Below are 21,488 nucleotides of genomic sequence, written 5' to 3' on the forward strand. Positions count from 1 at the left end.
CCTATGTGCACAATGACAACTGGCTGTTCACCCCCCCCCTTCAGAATGTTCTGCAGCCGATCTGAGACATCCCTGACCCGTGCACCTGGGAGGCAACATACCATTTGGGAGTCTCGTTTTCGACCACAGAACCGCCTATCTACTCCCCTTACAATCGAATCCCCAATGACTATAGCCCTTCCACTCTTTTTCCCGCCCTTCCGAACAGCAGAGCCAGCCACGGTGCCATGAACCTGGCTACTGCTGCCTTCCCTTGGTGCGCCATCTCCCTCAACAGTATCCAAAACGGTATACCCGTTTTGGAGGGAGATGACCGCAGGGGACACCTGCGCTGCCTTCCTGCTCTTTCTCTGCCTTTTGGTCACCCATTCCCTTTCTCCCTCAGCAATCCTAATCTGCGGTGTGACCAATTCGCTAAACGTGCTATCCACGACCACCTCAGCATCGCGGATGCTCCAAGTGAGTCCACCTGCAGCTCCAGAGCCGTCATGCGGTCTAACAAGAGCTGCAGCTGGACACACTTCCTGCACGTGAAGGAGTCAGGGACATCAGCCGTGTCCCTGAGCTCCCACATTGAGCAAGAGGAGCATAACATGGTTCTGAGATGTCTTGCCATTTTTAATCTTAAGCTTAACTTAGTCTTAACTTAGATAAATGAAAAAGGAACCAAAAGTTTTTACCAATCACACGGTAAAAAAAAAAGAGAAATAGAAAAAGCCTTACCTTATCTACACACCACCGAGTCCTTTTTTTTTGGTTAGAGGAGGAGGGCGGCTGGGAGACACTACACGTGTAGTGTCTCGGGTTCAGAAACAGCCCAAATATATAGGTTTTTACTTACCCAGAAGCCCCCTGGTCCGCCGAAAACAAAAGGAAATTAAGTTTAAGTTGAAACTGACCTTCCCAGCTGATCACTCGCTCGCACTCTCTGCTTCCGAATAAGCTGCTATTCTGTCACTGTCGCTGGGTCAAAATCCTGGAACTCCCCAACAGCACTGGGGTGTACCTACCTCACATGGACTGCAGCGGTTCAAGAAGGCAGCTCACCATCACTTTCTCGGGCAATTATTGATGGGCAATAAATGCTGACCTGGCCAGTGATGCCCACATCCCATGAATGAATTTTTTTAAAAAAATTGTACACCTCAATTAAGTCACCCCTCAGCCTCCTCTGTTCTAAGGAAAACACCCCTAGCCTATCCAATCTTTCCTCATAGCTGCAACTTTCAAGCCCTGGCAACATTCTTGTAAACCTCCTCTGCACACTCTCCAGAGCAATTTTGTCCTTCCTGTAATGTGACCAGAACTGTATGCAATACTCCAGCTGTGGCCTAACCAGCGTTTTATAGAGTTCCTACATTACATCCCTGCTTTTGTATTCTGTACCTTGTCCAATAAAGGAAAGCATTCCATATGCATTCTTCACCACTTTATCTGTCCTGCCACCTTCAGGAACCTGTGGGCCTGCACTCCAAGGTCTCTCACTTCCTCTACCCCTCTCAATATCCTCCCCTTTATTGTGTATTCCCTCACTTTGTTTGCCCTCCCCAAATGCATTACCTCACACTTCTCCAAATTGAATTCCATTTGCTGCTTTTCTGCCCACTCAACCAAACCATTGATATCATTCTGGAGTCTACAGCTATCCTCTTCATTATCAAATAGGCAGCCAACATTTGTGTCTTCTGCAAATTTCCCAATCATGCTTCCCACATTTAAGCCCAAATCATTAATATATACCACAAACAGCAAGGGACCCAACACTGAAACTGCTTTCCATTCGCAAAAACATCCGTCGACCATTACCCTTTGTTTCCTGTCACTGAGCCAATTTTGGATCCAGCTCACTGGATTCCACTGTTTCCCATGGGCTTTTACTTTTCTGACCAGCCTGCCTTGTGGGACCTTGTCAGATGCCTTACTAAAATCCATGTAGATCACATCTACTGCACTGCCCTCATCAATCCTCCTTGTTACTTCCTCAAAAAATTCAATTAAGTTAGTGAGACACAACCTTCCCTTAACAAATCCATGCTGACTATCCCAGATTAATCCGTGCCTTTCTCAGTGACAGTTTACCTATCTCTCCGACTTGATTCTAATAATTTGTCCACCACTGAGGTCAGACTGACCAGCCTATAATAATACCTTCACAGCACCACACTGCTGCCCTGCACCTGTACCATGTTGCACTGCTGTTGTGCTGCATTGCTGTGCCTTTCCTGTACTCTGCACTGCTGCTGTCTCCTGTACTATGTTACACTGCTGCTGTATTGCACTACTGCCCCGCTTCCGTTTTATGCTGCACTGTTTTCAGTTTTGAGTTTTTTGTATTTCAGTGAAACTCCTCCCATTTGTGGGCATGTTACAGCGTATTAGTTAGAAGGTTTGCTCTATCACATACCAGCAAACTTTTTAACTGGCCCTATCCCTCACCAGTTTGCCCAAAGTCCTGCAACTAAACAATAGAGCAAGATCCATAGAATTCACCTTCTACCATTCTGCAAGTCACATGATACAATGATCATGGAGTTGTTAACTAGTCACAGCGCTCAATCTCTCATCAATGAGAATACAACAGACCCAGACATGAGGTGAGGAAAACCCTGAGTGGTGGAGAGCTTTGGAAAGTCCAAAGTCACCCGTTCTTCCCGAGCTACACTCCCCACACGTCATGTCTCAAATTACTCATCTACTGAATTGCAAAATGTTAGTTTCTGAAAGAAATTTAGTAGCGCAGTGGTTAGCACCGCAGCCTCACAACTCCAGTGACCTGGGTTCAGTTTTGGGTACTGTCTGTGCGGAGTTTGCAAGTTCTCCCTGTGACCGCGTGGGTTTCCGCCGGGTGCTCCGGTTTCCTCCCGCAGCCAAAGACTTGCAGGTTGATAGGTAAATTGGCCATTGTAAATTGCCCCTAGTGTAGGTAAGTGGTAGGAGAATGGTGGGGATGTGGTCGGGAATATGGGATTAATGTAGGATTAGTACAAATGGTTGGTTGTTGGTTGGCACAGACTCGGTGGGCCAAAGGGCCTGTTTCAGTGCTGTATCTCTAAATAAAATAAATAAAATTTCTCATTTGCATTTAATGCATGAACGGTTGTGGAGTGATGAAACGTACTGGTTTAATGGTTATTACAGTGGTGTTGGAGCGTGGAATGTTAGGCAATCTTGAAATGATCTTAGTGCCTGTTTCCAGTTGATATTTAATTTATTGTAACACCCACAGTTTGGAAGTGGTGAGAGGAACAGCTGAGCTGTGTATCCCTGTTGCCCTCAGCTTAGACATTTTAGCAACAGTGATGAATCGTTTATCACCCTCAGCTGGAGAATGTGATTTGTAGCCATACAGATTGGAATTTTGCTCGATGATGTTGCTAACCAAGTGACATAAAATGTCCAGGCTACACATCTGATTGGTTGGGAGCAGTTTTAATGTCTTGTCTGTTTTTATATAAATGTATTCCTGCTGACTAATTTTCATTTTTCAGCCTGTCATCGATCCGAGATTGGCCACACTAACTTGGTCCTTCTACAAACAATCCTTCTTCAAACAGATCCTGACAGAAGGTGCGAATAGGTTGGGGGCAGAGGTCAAATGGTTTTAAACTATTCATCTCCTATAATAAAGCTGTAGGTCTATTCTGTACATGTCTCTCCATATTTACATTATCTCTAACAGTGCAGAAATGTGATATTGCCACTCCAACACACAGACTTTGAACAAATACTTCACAGTAGAAGACACAAATAACATACCAGAAATAGAGGGTGCCAAGGAACACGTAAGAGTGAGGAACTTAAAGTAATTAATATCAGCAGAGAAAAAATATTGGAGGAACTTAAGCGACTAAATGCCAACAAATTCCCAGGACCTGATTGTTTACATCATAGCGTTTTAAAAAAGCTTTCTGCAGCGATTGTGGATGCACTGGCTATGATTTTCCAAAATTCCCTAGATTCTAGGATGGTCCCAGTGGATTGGAAGTTAGCAAATGTAACACTGTTACTTAAGAAAGGAGGGTGAGAGAAAACGGGGAACTACAGGCCAGTTTACCTAACATCAGTCATCGGTAAAATGCTGAAATCTATTATTAAGAAAGTCTTAATGCACTCAGAAAATCATAGTATGATCAGACAAAGTCAACATAATTTTATGAAAGGGTTATTTTTTATTTTTTACTTTTATTTAGAGATACAGCACTGAAACAGGCCCTTCGGCCCACCGAGTCTGTGCTGACCAACAACCACCCATTTATACTAACCCTACAGTAATCCCATATTCCCTATCACCTCCCTACACTAGGGGCAATTTACAACGGACAATTTGCCTATCACCTGCAAGTCTTTTGGATGTGGGAGGAAACCGGAGCACCCAGCGAAAACCCACGCAGACACGGGGAGAACTTGCAAACTCCGCACAGGCAGTACCCAGAATCGAACCCGGGTCCCTGGAGCTGTGAGGCTGGGGTGCTAACCACTGCGCCGCTTTATATATCGCTTTTCACGGCCACCAAATGTTCCAAAGCACTTTACAGCCAATGAAGTACTTTTGAAGTGTTGTAATGTAGGAAATGCAGCAGCTAATTTGTACACAGTAAGATCCCACAAACAGCAATGACCAGATAATGTTTTTTTGTGGTGTTGAATGAGGGATAAATATTGGCCAGGACAATTGTACACTTGGATTTCCAAAAGGCATTCAATAAGGGGCCATACACAAGATTAATAGACAAGATAAGATCTCATGGAGTTGGGAATAATATATCAACATGGATAGAGGATTGGTTAACAAACAGGAAGCAGAAAGCGGGGATAAACGGGCTATTTTCAAGTTGGCAGGCTCTAACTAGTGGAGTGCTGCAAGGATCGGTGCTGGGGCCTCAGTTATTTACAATCTATACTCGTGACTTAGATGGAGAAACCAAGAGTGATTTATCTAAAATAAAAACAAGAAATGCTGGTCAGGTCTGGCAGAATATATGGAGGGAGAGGCAGAGTTAACGTTTCAGGTCAGCGACCCTTCTTCAGAACTGGCAAATATTAGAAATGTGAAAGGTTTTAAGCAAGTAAAGTGGGGGTGGGGCAAGAGATAACAAAGGAGAAGGTGTAGATAGGACAAGGTCACAGAGAATAACTGGAGCAAAGGCAAACAATATGTTAATGTTGTGTTGAAAGACAAAGCATTAGTCCAGATAGGGTGTTAACGGACTGAAAACTGAACAGCCGCAAGTACAGACATGAAAAAAAACAGTGGGTAAGCAAACTGAACAAACCAAGATGAAATAAAATAAAATAAAAAAATAATAAAAAAAGAAAAAATAACTAAAAATAAAAGTAAAAAGTGGGTGGGGGGCCATCATGCTCTGAAATGATTGAACTCAATGTTCAGTCCGGCAGGCTGTAGTGTGTCTAATTGGTAAATGAGATGCTGTTCTTCGAGCTTGCATTGATGTTCACTGGAACACTGCAGCAATCCCAGGACAGAGATGTGAGCATGAGAGCAGGGGGGAGTGTTGAAATGGCAAGCAACCGGAAGCTTGGGGTCATGCTTTCGGACTGAGCGGAGGTGTTCCGCAAAGCAGTCACCCAGTCTGCGTTTGGTCTCCCCAGTATAGAGAAGACCACTTTGTGAGCAGCAAATACAGTATGCTATGTTGAAAGAAGTGCAAGTAAATTGCTGCTTCACCTGAAAGGAGTGTTTGGGGCCTGGGATAGTGAGGAGAGAGGAGGTAAATGGGCAGGTATTGCACCTCCTACGATTGCAGGGGAAGGTGCAGTGGGAAGGGGACGAGGTGGTGGGGGTAATGGAGGAGTGGACCAGGGTGACGCGGGGGGAATGATCCCTTCGGAATGCTGATAGGGGAAGGGAGGGGAAGATGCGTTTGATAGTGGCATCACGCTGGAGGTGGCGGAAATGGCGGAGGATGATCCTTTGGATATGGAGGCTGATGGTGTGGAAAGTGAGGACAAGGGGAACCCTGTCGCGGTTCTGGGAGGGAGGGGAAGGGGTGAGGGTAGAGGTGCGGGAAATGGGCCAGACACAGTTGAGGGCCCTGTCAACCACAGTGGGGGGAATCCTTGGTTGATGAAAAAGGAAGACCTATCAGAAGCGCTGTCATGGAAGGTAGCAACATCAGAGCAGATGCGTCAGAGACGGAGAAACTGGGAGAATGGAATGGAGTCCTCACAGGAGGCAGGGTGTGAAGGGAATTTCAGCTTTAGCATCTGCAGTATTTTGCTTTTATTTTAGTGATTTATTTAAGTTTGCTGATGATACAAAACTAGCTGGCAATGTAAGCCGTGAGAGGAGTGCAAAGAGATATGAGACAGGTTAAGTCAGTAGGCAACAAGGTGGCAGATGGAGCATAATGTGGGGAAGTGTGAAGTTATTCACTTTGGTAGTAAGAATAGAAAAGCAGAATTTTTTTTAAAAGGCATGAAAGTTTTAAATGTTGATGTTTAGAGAGAGTTGGGTGTGCTCGTACAAGGAACACAAAGTTAGCATGTTGATACAGCAAGCGCTTAGGAGGGCAAATGTCTTGTTTGCCTTTATTGCAAGGGGAAATCTTGCTACAGTTGTTAAGGCTTTGGTGAGACCACACCTGGAATACTGCGCGCAGTTTTAGTCTCCACATTTAAGGAAGGATATACTTGCAGTGGAGACGGTACAACAAAGGTTCACTAGATTGGTTCCTGGAATGAGAGGATTATCCCTTGACGAGAAGCTGAATAAATTGAGCATATACTCTGGAGTTCAGAAAAATGAGAGGTGAACTTGTTGAAGCATTCATGATTCTGAAGGGGCTGGATAGGGTAGACACAGAGGTTGTTTCCCCTGGCAGAGGAATCTAGAATGCAAGGACACAGTCTCAGGATAGGAGGTTGATCATGTAGGACTGAGATGAGGAGAAATTTCTTCACCCAGAGGGTTATGAATCTTTACAATTCTCTACCCCAGAGGTTTGTGGATACTCCATAGTGGAGTATATTTAAGGCTGAGATAGACAGATTTTTGATCTCTCAGGGAATCCAGGGATATGTGGAGCATGTGGGAAAGTGGAGTTGAGGCCGAAGATCAGCCATGATTGTATTGAATGGCAGAGTAGGCTTGAGGTGCTGTATAGTCTACTCCTGCTCCTAATTCTTATGTTCCTGAACGCTGCTTACTGACTCTGAAATACCTAGTATGTTTGAAAGCACCCGGAAGCCCCGAACTTCTGACTGGAGGATTGTGTGAATGGAATCTGAATATATTTACTGGAAGACCACAAATAATCCTGGTGTTTGTGGCAGGATGTTAAATTTCCTTTATTCTAAACAATATTCTGTTTTTATTGCAGGTGAACGATATGTCATGACTTTTCTAAATGCGTTAAATTTTGGAGATCAAGGTGTGTTCATTATTTTCTTGGCATAGTCTGTCCAGTTGAATTTTGCAGACTTTATTACAAAGGTGAGCAGTAGTGCTAGTAGAGATGCTCCTCTGTTTTACTGAATCTGACTCAAAGTTGTGAGCCCAGGATGGCAGGAACTGAACGCATAATTTCAGCCAACACTCCAGAGCAGAGCCGGAGGGAGCAAAGGCACCCCAGTGCGGTCCGGAGGGAGCACAACTCCCTAATGCAGTGGAGTTCACTGGTCACTAAGTCACTCCTGGTTGGATGGGGAGAGTGGGTTCCTCTGGGTCAAGGGTCAGGTTGATAATGATCCCTGAAAAGAAAAATGAATGGATCTTGAGGAACCGCATATCTCACCTGTTGAGACGGGCTGGTGGCCTGGTTGTGTGCTGTGATTTTTCAGACTATTCTCTGGTGTAGAGCAGCAACCGTTTCATCAGAGACTGCATACAGCTATTTGCAACTCCACCAACCTTTGTGTCATCCGCAAACTTACTAATCAGACCAGCTACATTTTCCTCCAAATCATTTATATATACTACAAACAGCAAAGGTCCCAGCACTGATCCCTGCGGAACACCACTAGTCACAGCCCTCCATTCAGAAAAGCACCCTTCCACTGCTACCCTCTGTCTTCTATGACCGAGCCAGTTCTGTATCCATCTTGCCAGCTCACCTCTGATCCCGTGTGACTTCACCTTTTGTACCAGTCTGCCATGAGGGACCTTGTCAAAGGCTTTACTGAAGTCCATGTAGACAACATCCACTGCCCTTCCTTCATCAATCATCAGCCTAGTGAATCTCTTTTGAACTGCCTCCATTGCCAGTATATCCTTTCTTAAATACGGAGACCAAAACTGTACACAGTACTCCAGGTACGGCCTTACCAACACCCTGTACAGTTGTAACAAGACTTCCATATTTTTAAACTCCAACCCCCCCCTAGCAATAAAGGCCAAAATTCCATTTGCCTTCTTAATTACTTGCTGCACCTGCATGCTAACTTTTTGTGTTTCATGCACAAGAACACCCAGATCCCTCTGTGCTGCACTTTTTTTGAAGTCTCTCTCCATTTAAATAATAGTCTGCTTTTTGATTCTTCCTACCAAAGTGCATGACCTCACACTTTCCTACTTTAAACGCCGTCTGCCAAGTTTTTGCCCACTCACTCAACCCATCTATATCCCCTTGCAGATTCTTTGTGTCCTCATCACAACATGCCTTCCCACCTATTTTTGTATCATCAGCAAATTTGGATATATTACACTCTGCCCCCTCCTCCAAGTCATTAATATAGATAGTAAATAATTGAGGCCCTGGGACTGATCCTTGTGGCACTCCACTAGTTACGTCTTTTCAACCTGAAAAAGACCCATTAATCCCGACTCTCTGTCTTCTGTGAGTTAACCAATCCTCAATCCATGCTAATACATTACCCCCAATACAGTGAGCTCCTATCTTGTGCAATAATCTTTTATGTGGCACCTTATCGATGCCTTCTGGAAATTTAAATACATTACATCTGTTGGTTCCCCTTGGATGTAGGCCATCCGGTCCTGACGACTTGTCTGCCTTTAGTCCCATTAATTTGTCAAATACTTTGCCCCTCGTGACAGAGACTGTTACAGATCTTTCCTCCCATTAGCTCCTTGCTCATGATATCTGTGGGATGTTTATAGTGTCCTCCACTGTGAAGACCGATGCAAAATATTGGTTTAATTTATCTGCCATTTCCCTGTTCCCCGTTATCAATTCTCCAGTCACATCCTCCAAGGGTCCCATGCTCACTTTTTAACTACTCTCTTTCTATATACCTTTAGAAACTCTTGCTGTTTGTTTTTATATTTCTTGCCAATTTACTTTCATAATCAATTTTCTCCCTCTTTATTAGCTTTTTAGACATCTGCTGCTGGCTCCTTTTTAAAAAAAAAAAAAAAAATTCCCAATCCTCTGGCCTACCACTAGTTTTCGCCACTTTGCATGCCTTAGTTTTTGATTGGATACTCTCCTTGACCGCCTTTGTTAACCACGGGTGGTTCATCCTTCTCATTGCGTCCTTCTTTTTGACCGGGATAAATATTGCTGAGCGTTATGAAATATCTGCTTAAATATCTGCCACTGATCTTCCCCTTAGTCTATTTTCCCAGCCCGCTTTAGACAACTCTTTCTTCATCTCTCTGTAATTGCCCTTGTATAAGTTGAGGACACTGGTTTGAGACCCGAGTTGCTCGCCCTCAAACTGAATTTGAAATTCCACCATGTTGTGGTCGTTACACCCTAGAGGATCCTTAACTACGATATCTCTTATTAATCCTACCTCATTACTAGATCTAAAACAGCCTGTTTCCTGGTAGGTTCTGCAACGTATTGCTCTAAGTAACAATCCCTGATGCATTCTACAAGTTTGTCTTCCATGTTACCTCTGCCAATCTGATTTGTCCAGTCAATATGCAGATTAAAATGACCCATGACCATTGTAGCGCCCTTCTTACATGCCTCCATTATTTCCCGATTTATACTTTGTCCTACAGTGAGGCAACTCTTCGAGGGCCTATAGACCACTCCCATCCGTGACTTCTTCCCCTTGCTATTCCTTATTTCCACCCAAACTGATTCCACATCACGATCTATTGCACCTATATCACTGCTCACCACCGCAGATCCCTTCCTTTATTAACAAAGCTACCCCACCTCCTTTTCCTTTTTGCCTATTTTTCCGGAACGTTGAATATCCTTGAATATTGAGTCCCCAGTCTTGGTCACCCTGCAACCACATCTCTGTGATAGCTATCAAGCCATACTCATTAATTTCTATTTGTGCCGTCAGCTCATCTATCTTGTTACAAATGCTGCGTGCATTCAGATAAAGAGCCTTAAGCTTTGACTTTTTGCCATTATTACTCATTCTGGTTCTAATTTCTGATGCACTCTTCTGCTTATATTTTCTACCCCTTCCTGTCATATTTTGATTACCATTCGCCTCGTCACTACCCTGCACCTCTGCTCTCTCGTTCCTTTTTGATTTTTTTAAACTTCCCTTCAATTGATCCCCCCCACTAATTAGTTTGAAGTTCCATCTACAACTCTAGTTATGATTCGCCAGGACACTGGTCCCAGCATGGTTCAAATGAAGTCTGTCCCAACGGAACAGCATCTCTCCTTCCCCAGTACTGGTGCCAGTGCCCCATGAATCGAAACCCATTTCTCCCACACTAATCTTTGAGCCATGCGTTTACCTCTCTAATCTTATTTACCCTATGCCAATTCATACATGGCTCAAGTAGTAATCCGGAGATTATTACCTTTGTGGTTCTGCTTTTTAATTTCGCCCCGAGCTGCTCATAGTCCCTCAGCAGAACCTCTTTCCTAGTCCTCCCTATGTCGTTGATACCTACGTGGACCTCGACAACTGGATCCTTCCCCTCCCACTCCAAGTTTCTCTCCAGCCCAGAAGAGATGTCCTTAACCTTGGCACCAGGTAGGCAACACAGCCTTCAGGACTCCCTGTCTTTGCTGCAGAGAACAGTATCTATTCCCCTAACTATGCTATCCCCTATTACTACTACATTTCTCTTTTTTCTCCCCCCACTTGAATGGCACTCTGAACCACGGTGCTGTGGTCAGTTCGCTCATCCTCCCTGCAGCCTGTGCCCTCGTACCTATTGGATAAGGGCACTGGCTGAGGCTCCTCCAAAGCTAAATTCTGGATCCCCATACCTGCCTCACTCGCAGTCACACCCTTCTGTCCCTGACTACGGTCCAAATTTGATGTAATTAATCTAAGAGGTGTGACTGTCTCCTGAAACAGTGTCCAGGTAACTCTCCCCCTCCCTGATGTGTCGCAGTGTCCGCAGCTCAGACTCCAGCTCGTCAACTCTGAGCCGAAGGTCCTGAGCAACCAACACTTGCTGCTGATGTGGTCACTGTGGATTGCACCGGCATCCACCAGCTCCCACATACTACAGCTGCAACACATCACCTACCTAGCCATCTGTATTCTATTTAATTAATTAATTTGGATGTTAAATATTTTAAAAGAAAAAAGAAAGACTGCAAAGAGCACCTCCTTCCCCTAGTCAGTAAAATCCCTCACACACAACTCACAGCCTCACTGTGTCCAAACAGCACTATTCTAATTCGTAATTATTAATAAATTACACTAATTAAAACAAAACCTTACTAGTAATAACCTTATCACTTACAAGGTAGCTGCAGACCAAGTGTTTCCATTTTGGTGGGTTGGCTTCTCACCAGATGCTTTTTGGTGCAGGCGTGTATGACATTGTGAATAACCTGGGGTCGCTGGTGGCCAGGTTCCTCTTCCTTCCCATTGAGGAGAGCTTCTATATTTTCTTTGCTAAAGTGCTTGAGCGAGGAAAGGACGTTGGACACCAGAAGCAGGTAATGCGTTGCTGCTGCAGGTACTGTACTGCATTGTGCTGTGGTGTCTCAGGGCTGTTACTGTACTGATATAAATGAGTCCTTTGCATCCATCTTCAGTAAAGAAGAGGATTCTACCAATGTCGCGGTAAGGGAGGAGGAAATAGTGATATTAGTTTAGTTTAGAGATACAGCACTGAAACAGGCCCTTCGGCCCACCGAGTCTGTGCCGACCATCAACCACCCATTTATACTAATCCTACACTAATTCCATATTCCTACCACATCCCCACCTGTCCCTATATTTCCCTACCACCTACCTATACTAGGGGCAATTTTATAATGGCCAATTTACCTATCAACCTGCAAGTCTTTGGCATGTGGGAGGAAACCGGAGCACCCGGAGGAAACCCACGCAGACACAGGGAGAACTTGCAAACTCCACACAGGCAGTACCCAGAATTGAACCCAGGTCGCTGGAGCTGTGAGGCTGCGGTGCTAACCACTGCGCCACTGTGCCGCCCATATTGGATAGGGTTAGTAGATAGAGGAGGTATTTTAAAAAATTGGCAGCGCTCAAAGTAACAAAAAGTCACCCGGTCTGGATGGGATGCATCCTAGATGCTGCAAGGGTGGAAAGAGTGGCAGTTTTCGGCACAATCTTCTAATTCTCCTTGGGTATGGCATGGTGCCAGAAGACTATTCTGGAATGCGCTGCCTGAAAGGGCGATGGAAGTAGATTCAATAGTAACTTTCGAAAGGGAATAGAATAAATGCTTGAAGGGGAGATGTTTGCAGGGCTATGGGGGGAAAGAGCAGGGGGAGTGGGACTAATTGGATAGCTCTTTCAAAGAGCCAGCACAGACACAATGGGTCGAATGGCCTCCTTCCGTACTTCAGAATGAGTTCTTGTACAAATAGCTGCCGATTTAGGAAGAATAAATTATTCACTAAACTTCCTGTTTGGTTGCCAGGAGGATGTTTCCATGGCAGCAACTGTTCTGGAGATGCTTCTGAAGCTGGTGCTGTTGATTGGACTGACCATCACTGTGTTTGGTTATTCCTATTCCCAGCTGGCCCTGGATATCTATGGTGGATCGATGCTGAGCTCTGGCCTAGGTACTGCTCTTTGTGCGTGTGTTAAGGTGCTTTACTTCTACTCACCATTTTGTGTAATTCCAAGAGGTGCAATTTGTGCAACTTCACAAGAACCACATCAGTAGCTTTTGTTTAATTTGCTTAACATTGGTCATTAACTGGTCAGGCACGACAATTCAGAAGTAATTGTTCAGAATTCATTCTTGGGGATGTGGGTGTCGCTGGCTAGGTCAGTATTTATTGCCCATCCCTAATTGCCCTCACAAAGGTGGTGGTGAGCTGCTTTCTTGAACCACTGCAGTCCATGTGGTGTAGGTACACCTACAGTGCTGTTGGGGAGGGAGTTCCTGGAGCTTGATCCAGTGATAGTGAAGGATGGTGATTATATTTCCAAGGCAGGATGGCGTGTGACTTGGTGGTGGTCCCACAACAGTACAGCTCTTGTCCTTCTCTGTGGGGGAGAGAGGTGCTGTTGAAATAAGTTCACGCGTGGAATGCATTGAGATGTTTGATGATGCAAAAGATGGGTCTTGAAAGAAATCTTCGTCCCACGTTCCACAAGTAAATGATGCTCTCACTGAAGCTGGTGAACTGCAGAGTACTGGTCGAGGACAGAAGGACGAGTAATGGCAGGGGTGGGGGATGATGGGGTATGATGGAGAATCCTTAAGTTCCTGCTCAAGTGCTGCCGTTTTAAATATCATTTACATTTCGGAGTCTATATTATGCATGGACTTTACTCCAAAATGGATTTAAAATGCAGAGTTGGGTCACTGGCTGTTCTCATTTGGTACTGGGCTGAGAAATCTTGGTAACCTTTTTTATTTGTTGTTTATGTATTGATTCTGGCCTTTTATCACATCCCTAATTTTAATTGCTCCACCATTGGCAGTGCCTTGGTCCCAAGCTCTGCACTTCCTTCTGTAAATCTCTCTATCTCTCTTTCATCCTTTGTCTACCTCTTTGACCAAGATTTTGGTCACCTTTTCTAGTATCCCCATATGTGGCTCAGTGCCAAATTTTCTTTGATAATGCTCCTATGAAGCACTTTACGGCTTTTTTATTCCTTCACAGGATGTGGGCTTTGCTGGCCAGGCCAACATTTATTGCCCATCCCTAATTGCCATTGAGAAAATGGTGGTGAGCCGCCTTCTTGAACCGCTGCAGTCCATGTGGTATAGGTACACCCACAGTGCTGTTAGGAAGGGAGTTCCAGGAATTTGACCCAGTGACAGTGCAGGAATGCTGATATAGTTCCAAGTCAGGATGGTGTGTGGCTTGGAGGGGAACTTGTAGGTGGTGATGTTCCCATGCATCTGCTGCTTCTGTCCTGCTAGGTGGTAGAGGTCGCAGGTTTGGAAGGTGCTGTTGAAGGAGCCTTGGTGAGTTGTGCAGTGCATCTTGTAGATGGTACACACTGTTGCCACTGTGCATTGGTGGTGGAAGGAGTTGAATGTTGAAGGTGGTGGATGGGGTGCTAAACAAGTGGGCTGCTTTGTCCTGGATGGTGTCGAGCTTCTTGAGTGTTGTTGGAACTACACTCATCCAGGCAAATGGAAAGTATTCCATCACACCCCTGGCTTGTGCCTTGTAGATGGTGGACAGGCTTTGGGGATTCGGGAGGAGAGTTACTCACCACAGAATTCCCAGCCTCTGGCCTGCTCTTGTAGTCACAGTATTTATATGGCTGGTCGAGTTCAGTTTTTGTTCAATGGTAACCCCCAGGATGTTGGTGGCCGATGGTAATGCCAATGAGAAATGGTTGGATTCTCTCTTGTTGGAGATGATCATTGCATGGCTCTTGTGTGGTGCGAATGTAACATGCCACCAATCAGCCCAAGCCTGAATGTTGTCCAGGTCTTGCTGCTTATGGACATGGACTGCTTCAGTATCTGAGGGGTTGTGAATGGTGCTGAATATTGTGCAATCATCAGCGAACATCCCCACTTCTGACCTTATAATGGAGGAAAGGTCATTGATGAAGCAGCTGAAGATGGTTGGGCCGAGGACACTACCCTGAGGAACACCTGCAGTGATGTCCTGGAGCTGAGTTGATTGACCTGCAACAACCACAACAATCTTCCTTTGTGCTAGGTATGACTACAGCCGGTGGAGAGTTTTCCCCCTGATTCCTATTGACCCCAGTTTTGCTAGGGCTCCTTGATGCCACACTCGATCAAATGCTGCCTTGATGTCAAGGGCAGTCACTCTCACCTCACCTTTTGGAGTTTAGTTCTTTTCTCTATGTTTGGACCAAGGCTGTAATGAGGTCAGGAGCTGAATGGTCCTGGCGGAACCCAAATTGAGCATCAGTGAGCAGGTTATTGCTGAGTAAATGTTGCTTGATAGCACTGTCGACGACATCTTCCATCACTTTGCTGATGTTTGAGAGTAGACTGTTGGGGCGGTAATTGACCGGGTTGGATTTGTCCTGCTTTTTGTGTCCAGGACCTACCTGGGCAATTTTCCACATTGTCGAGTAGATGCCAGTGCTGTAGCTCTACTGGAACAGCATGGCTAGGGACACAGCCAGTTCTGCAGCACAATTCTTAAGCACAATTGCTGGAATGTTGTCAGACCCCATAGCCTTTGCAGTATCCAGTGCCTTCATCCTTTTCTTGATATCATGTGGAGTGAATCGAATTGGCTGAAAACTGGCATCTGTGATACTGGGGAGTTCAGGAGGAGGCCGAGACGGATCATCCACTTGGCACTTCTGGCTGAAGATTGTTGCAAATGCTTCAGCCTTTTCTTTTGCACTGATGTGCTGGGCTCCCCCATCATTGAGGTCGGGGATATTTGTGGAGCCACCTCCTCCTCCTATTATTTGTTTAATTGCCCCCCACCATTCACGACTGGATGTGGCAGGACTGCAGAGCTTAGACCTGATCTGTTGATTGTGGGATCGCTTAGCTCTGTCAGTTGCATGCTGCTGCTGTTTGGCATGCATGTAGTCCTGTGTTGTAGCTTCACACCTCATTTTGAGGCATGCCCTCCCTCAATCTTCATTGAACCAGGGTTGATCCCCCGGCTTGATGGTAATAGTAGAGTTGGGTTATGCCATGCCATGAGGTTCCCTCACCACCTGCAGCAGACCCAGTCTAGCAGGTATGTCCTTTAGGACTCAGCCAGTTCCGTCAGTAGTGGTGCTACTGAGCCACTCTTGATGGAAATTGAAGACCCCACCCAGAGTACATTCTGTGCCCTTGCCACCTTCTGTACTTCCTAGTGATGTTCAACATGGAGGAGTACTGATTCATCAGCTGTGGGGGGGGGGGGGTGGGCGGTGGCAGGATGGTAGGTGGTAATCAGCAAAAGGTTTCTTTGCCCATGTTTGACCTGATGCCATGAAACTTCATGGGGTCCGGATCCCATGTTGAGGACTGCCAGGGCAATTTCCTCCTGACTGCGTACCACTGTGCTGCCACCTCTGCCAGTGTGACAGGACATGCCCAAGGGTATGGGACGTTGGCTGAAAGGTATGATTGCATGAGTATGGCCATGTCAGGTTGTTGGTTGATTAGCCTGTGGGACAGCTCTCCCAATGTTGGCACAAGTCGCCACATGTTACAAGGAGGACTTTGTGGGGTCAATGGGGCTGGGTTTGCCGTTGTTTCCGAAGCTGGATGGTCTGTCTGGTTTCATTCCTTTTAGGCTTCTTTTTAGTGGTTTGGCACAACTGAGTGGCTTGCTCGGCCATTTCAGAGGGCAGTTAAGAGTCAACCACCGCTGTGGGTCTGGAGTCACATGTAAGCCTTCCCTAAAGGGACATTAATGAATCAGTTGGGTTTTTATAACAATCGACAATGGTTTTGTGGTCACTGTTACTGAGACTAGCTTTTTAATTCCAGATTTATTAATTGAATTTAAGTTCCACCAGCTGCCATGGTGGGATTTGAACCCATGGATCTCTGGAGTGCTAGTCCAGTGACATCACCACTGCCTCTCCTGCATTAAAGCTGTTATATAAATACAAGTTGTTAGTGTTGGCGACAGCGCTAGTGTTTTAACTTCCTTAACTAGGCACAATGTTGTGCAGAAATCAGTGAGTTCTGCACCCGTAAACATTCCTTCCCCTGGGTTCAGGAAAAGATCAGGTTCAGCTATGATAGCTGCTAGACTGTGTCTACGGTGGGCATGTCCTTTAGGGTTCAGTCAGTTGTGATGCTACTGAGCCACTCTTGATGATGGATATTGAAGTCCCCAACCCAGTCAAATAACCCTCTGCCTTGCACTGATGTGGAGAAGTCACTTTGGGGAAGCATTGGAAGGTGACCTTTGTTCCTGAAACTCTTCCTAGCACTTGTGTATATTGTGGGAGGAGGGCTTTGGAAAAGGGGATGAGATGTAATGGTTTGCTGTTTCTCTCTAGGTCCAAGTCTCTTGCGTTCTTATTGTGCCTACGTGCTACTTCTAGCTGTTAATGGAGTGACCGAATGTTTCACATTTGCTGCAATGAGTAAGGAGGAAGTTGACAGGTGAGTGGCTGAGGCTGTTTGTGGTTGAATCTATTCTTCAAAATCAATAAGCTTCTTGAAACTTTGATTTTTCTTATTCATTCATGGGATGTGGGTGTCGCTGGCAAAGCCAGCATTTATTGTCCATCCCTAATTGCCCTTGGGAAGGTGGTGGTGAGCTGCCTTCTTAAACCGCTGCAGTCCTTGGGTTGCAGATGCACCAACAGTGCTGTTAGGAAGGGAGTTCCAGGATTTCGACCCAGCAACAGTGAAGGAACGGCAATATAGTTCCAAGTCAGGATAGTGTGTGACTTGGACGGGAACTTGCAGGTGGTGGTGTTCCCAAGCATTTGCTGCCTTTGTCCTTCTAGGTGGTAGAGGTCGAGGGTTTCGAAGGTGCTGTCAAAGGAGCCTTGGTGAGTTGCTGCAGTGCATCTTGTAGATGGTACACACTGCTACCACTGTGCATCGGTGGTGAAGGGAGTGAATGATGAAGGTGATGGATGGGGTGTCAATCAAGTGGGCAGCTTTGTCCTGAATGGTGTCGAGCTGCTTGAGTGTTGTTGATGCAGCACCCATCCAGGCAAGTGGAGAGTATTACATTGCACACCTGACTTGTCCATTGTAGATGGTGGACAGGCATGGGAAGACAGGAGGTGAGTTACCCGCTGCAAAATTCCCAGCCTCTGACCTATTCTTGAAGCCATGGTATCTATGTAGCTGGTCCAGTTCAGTTTCTGGTCAACGGTAACCCACAGGATATTGATAGTGGGTGATTTAGCGATGGTAATGCCATTGAACATCAAGGAGAGATGATTAGATTATCTCTTGTTTGAAATGGTCATTGTCCGCTACTTGTGTAGCGCGAATGTTACTTGCCACTTATCAGCCCAAGCCTGGATGTTGTCCAGGTCTTGTTGCATCTGGACACAGGCTGCTTCAGTATCTGAGGAGTCGTGAATGATACTGAACATTATGCAATCATCAGCGAACATCCCCACTTCTGACCTTGTAATGAAGCAGCTGAAGATGGTTGGGCCTAGGACACTACCCGAAGGAACTCCTGCAACTGAGATGATTGACCTCCAACAACCACAACCATCTTCCTTTGTGCTAAGTATAACTCCAGCCAGCCAAGAGTTTTCCCTCTTTGACTCTGGTTTTGCGAAGGCTCCTTGATGCCATACTCGGTCAAATGCTGCCTCGATATCAAGGGCAGTCACTCTCACCCATTGAGTTCAGCTCTTTTGTCCATGTTTAGACCAAGGCTGTAATGAGGTCAGGAGCTGAGTGGCCCTGGCGGAACCCAAACTGAGCTTCAGTGAGCAGGTTGTTGCTGAGCAAGTGCCACTTGATAGCACTGTCAATGACACCTTCCATTACTTTGCTAATGATCAAGAGTAGACTGAAAGGGCAGTAAATGACCAGGTTAAATTTGTCCTGCTATTGGTGTACAGGACATACCTGGCCAATTTTCCATATTGTCCTGTAGATGCCAGTGTTGTAGCTCTTACTGGAACTACTTGGGAGCAGTGACCATAATTCCATAAGTTTTAAGGTACTTGTGGAGAAGGATAAGAGTAGTCCTCGGGTGAAGGTGCTAAGTTGGGGGAAGGCTAATTATAACAATATTAGGCAGGAACTGAAGAATTTAGACTGGGGGCGGCTGTTTGAGGGTAAATCAACATCTGACATGTGGGAGTCTTTCAAACGTCAGCTGATTAGAATCCAGGACCAGCATGTTCCTGTGAGGAAGAAAGACAAGTTTGGCAAGTTTCGAGAAGCTTGGATAATGCGGGATATTGTGAGCCTAGTCAAAAAGAAAAAGGAAGCATTCGTAAGGGCTGGAAGGCTGGGAACAGACAAATCCCTTGAGGAATATAAAGACAGTAGGAAGGAACTTAAGCAAGGAGTTAGGAGGGCTAAAAGGGGTCATGAAAAGTCATTGGCAAACAGGATTAAGGAAAATCCCAAGGCTTTTTATACATATATAAAGAGCAAGAGGGTAACCAGGGAAAGGGTTGGCCCACTCAAGGACAGAGAAGGGAATCTATGCGTAGAGCCAGAGGGAATGGGCGAGGTGCTAAATGAGTACTTTGCATCAGTATTCACCAAGGAGAAGGACTTGGTGGATGATGAGCCTAGGGAAGGGACTGTAGATAGTTTCAGTCATCTCATTATCAAAAAGGAGGAGGTGTTGGGTGTCTTGCAAAGCATTAAGGTAGATAAGTCTCCAGGGCCTGATGGGATCTACCCGAGAATACTGAGGGAGGCAAGGGAAGAAATTGCTGGGGCCTTGACAGAAATCTTTGCATCCTCATTGGCTACAGGTGAGGTCCCAGAGGACTGGAGAATAGCCAACGTTGTTCCTTTGTTTAAGAAGGGTGGCAAGGATAATCCAGGAAATTATAGGCCGGTGAGCCTTACGTCAGTGGTAGGGAAACTATTAGAGAGGATTCTTAGGGACAGGATTTACTCCCATTTGGAAACAAACAAACTTATTAGCGAGAGACAGCATGGTTTTGTGAAGGGGAGGTCGTGTCTTACTAATTTGATTGAATTTTTTGAGGAAGTGACGAAGATGATTGATGAGGGAAGGGCGGTGGATATTGTCTATATGGACTTTAGTAAAGCCTTTGACAAGGTCCCGCATGGCAGATTGGTGCAAAAGATGAAGTCACATGGGATCAGAGGTGAGCTGGCAAGATGGATACAGAACTGGCTCGGTCACAGAAGACAGAGGGTAACAGTGGATGGGTGCTTTTCTGAATGGAGGGATGTGACTAGTAGTGTTCCGCAGGGATCAGTGCTGGGACCTTTGCTGTTTGTAGTATATATAAATGATTTGGAGGAAAATGTAGCTGGTCTGATTAGTAAGTTTGCGGACGACACAAAGGTTGGTGGAGTTGCGGATAATGATGAGGATTGTCAGAGGATACAGCAGGATATAGATTGGTTGGAGACTTGGGCGGAGAAATGGCAGATGGAGTTTAATCCGGACAAATGTGAGGTAATGCACTTTGGAAGGTCTAATGCAGGTGGGAGGTATACAGTAAATGGCAGAACCCTCAGGAGTATTGACAGGCAGAGAGATCTGGGCGTACAGGTCCACAGGTCACTGAAAGTGGCAACGCAGGTGGATAAGGTAGTCAAGAAGGCATACGGCATGCTTGCCTTCATCAGTCGGGGCGTAGAGTTTAAAAATTGGCAAGTCATGTTGCAGCTGTACAGAACCTTAGTTAGGCCACACTTAGAATATTGCGTGCAATTCGGGTCGCCACACTACCAGAAGGACGTGGAGGCTTTGGAGAGGTTCCAGAGGAGGTTTACCAGGATGTTGCCTGGTCTGGAGGGCATTAGCTATGAGGAGAGGTTGGAAAAACTCGGATTGTTTTCACTGGAACGACGGAGGTGGATGGGCGACATGATAGAGGTTTACAAAGTTATGAGCGGCATGGACAGAGTGGATAGTCAGAAGCTTTTTCCCAGGGTGGAAGAGTCAATTACTAGGGGACATAGTTTTAAGGTGTGAGGGGCAAAGTTTAGAGGGGATGTGCGAGGCAAGTTTTTTACACAGAGGGTGGTGAGTGCCTGGAACTTGCTGCCAGGGGAGGTGGTGGAAGCAGATACGATAGCGACGTTTAAGAGACATCTTGACAAATATATGAATAGGAAGGGAATAGAGGGATATGGGCCCCGGAAGTGCAGAAGGTGTTAGTTTCGGCAGGCATCAAGATCGGCGCAGGCTTGGAGGGCCAAATGCCCTGTTCCTGTGCTGTACTATTCTTTGTTCTTTGCTAGGGGTGCAGCTAGTTCTAGAGCATAAGTCTTCAGTCCTATTGCCGGAATGTTGTCAGGGCCCATAGCCTTTGCAGTATCCAGTGCCTTCAGTCGTTTCTTGATATCACGTGGAGTGAATCAGATTGGCATTTGCGTTGCTCTGGACCTTGGGAGGAGGCTGAGATGGATCATCCACTTGGCACTTCTGGCTGAAGATGGATGCAAATGCTTCAGCCTTGTCTTTTGTACTGATGTGCTGGGCTCCCCCATCATTGAGGATGGGGATATATGTGGAGTCTCTTCCTTTTGTTAGTTGTTTAATTGTCCACCACCATTCACGACTGGATGTTGCAAGACTGCAGAGCTTAGATCTCAT

General features: G+C 45.8%; 1 protein-coding gene across 1 annotated transcript in view; it reads left to right on the forward strand.

Moving 5' to 3' along the window:
* The window catches only part of rft1 (RFT1 homolog), a 77,936-nt gene that overhangs the window by 45,432 nt on the left and 11,016 nt on the right, over window positions 1-21,488 (forward strand). Inside the window, exons 7-11 of the mRNA XM_068052243.1 lie at window positions 3,489-3,567; window positions 7,341-7,391; window positions 11,668-11,798; window positions 12,752-12,896; window positions 17,248-17,353. Of these exons, the coding sequence (XP_067908344.1) occupies window positions 3,489-3,567; window positions 7,341-7,391; window positions 11,668-11,798; window positions 12,752-12,896; window positions 17,248-17,353 (512 nt within the window). The remainder of the gene's footprint in view (window positions 1-3,488; window positions 3,568-7,340; window positions 7,392-11,667; window positions 11,799-12,751; window positions 12,897-17,247; window positions 17,354-21,488) is intronic.

This window comes from Heterodontus francisci, chromosome 19 (genome assembly GCF_036365525.1).
Source record: "Heterodontus francisci isolate sHetFra1 chromosome 19, sHetFra1.hap1, whole genome shotgun sequence".
NCBI classification, from domain to species: domain Eukaryota; kingdom Metazoa; phylum Chordata; class Chondrichthyes; order Heterodontiformes; family Heterodontidae; genus Heterodontus; species Heterodontus francisci.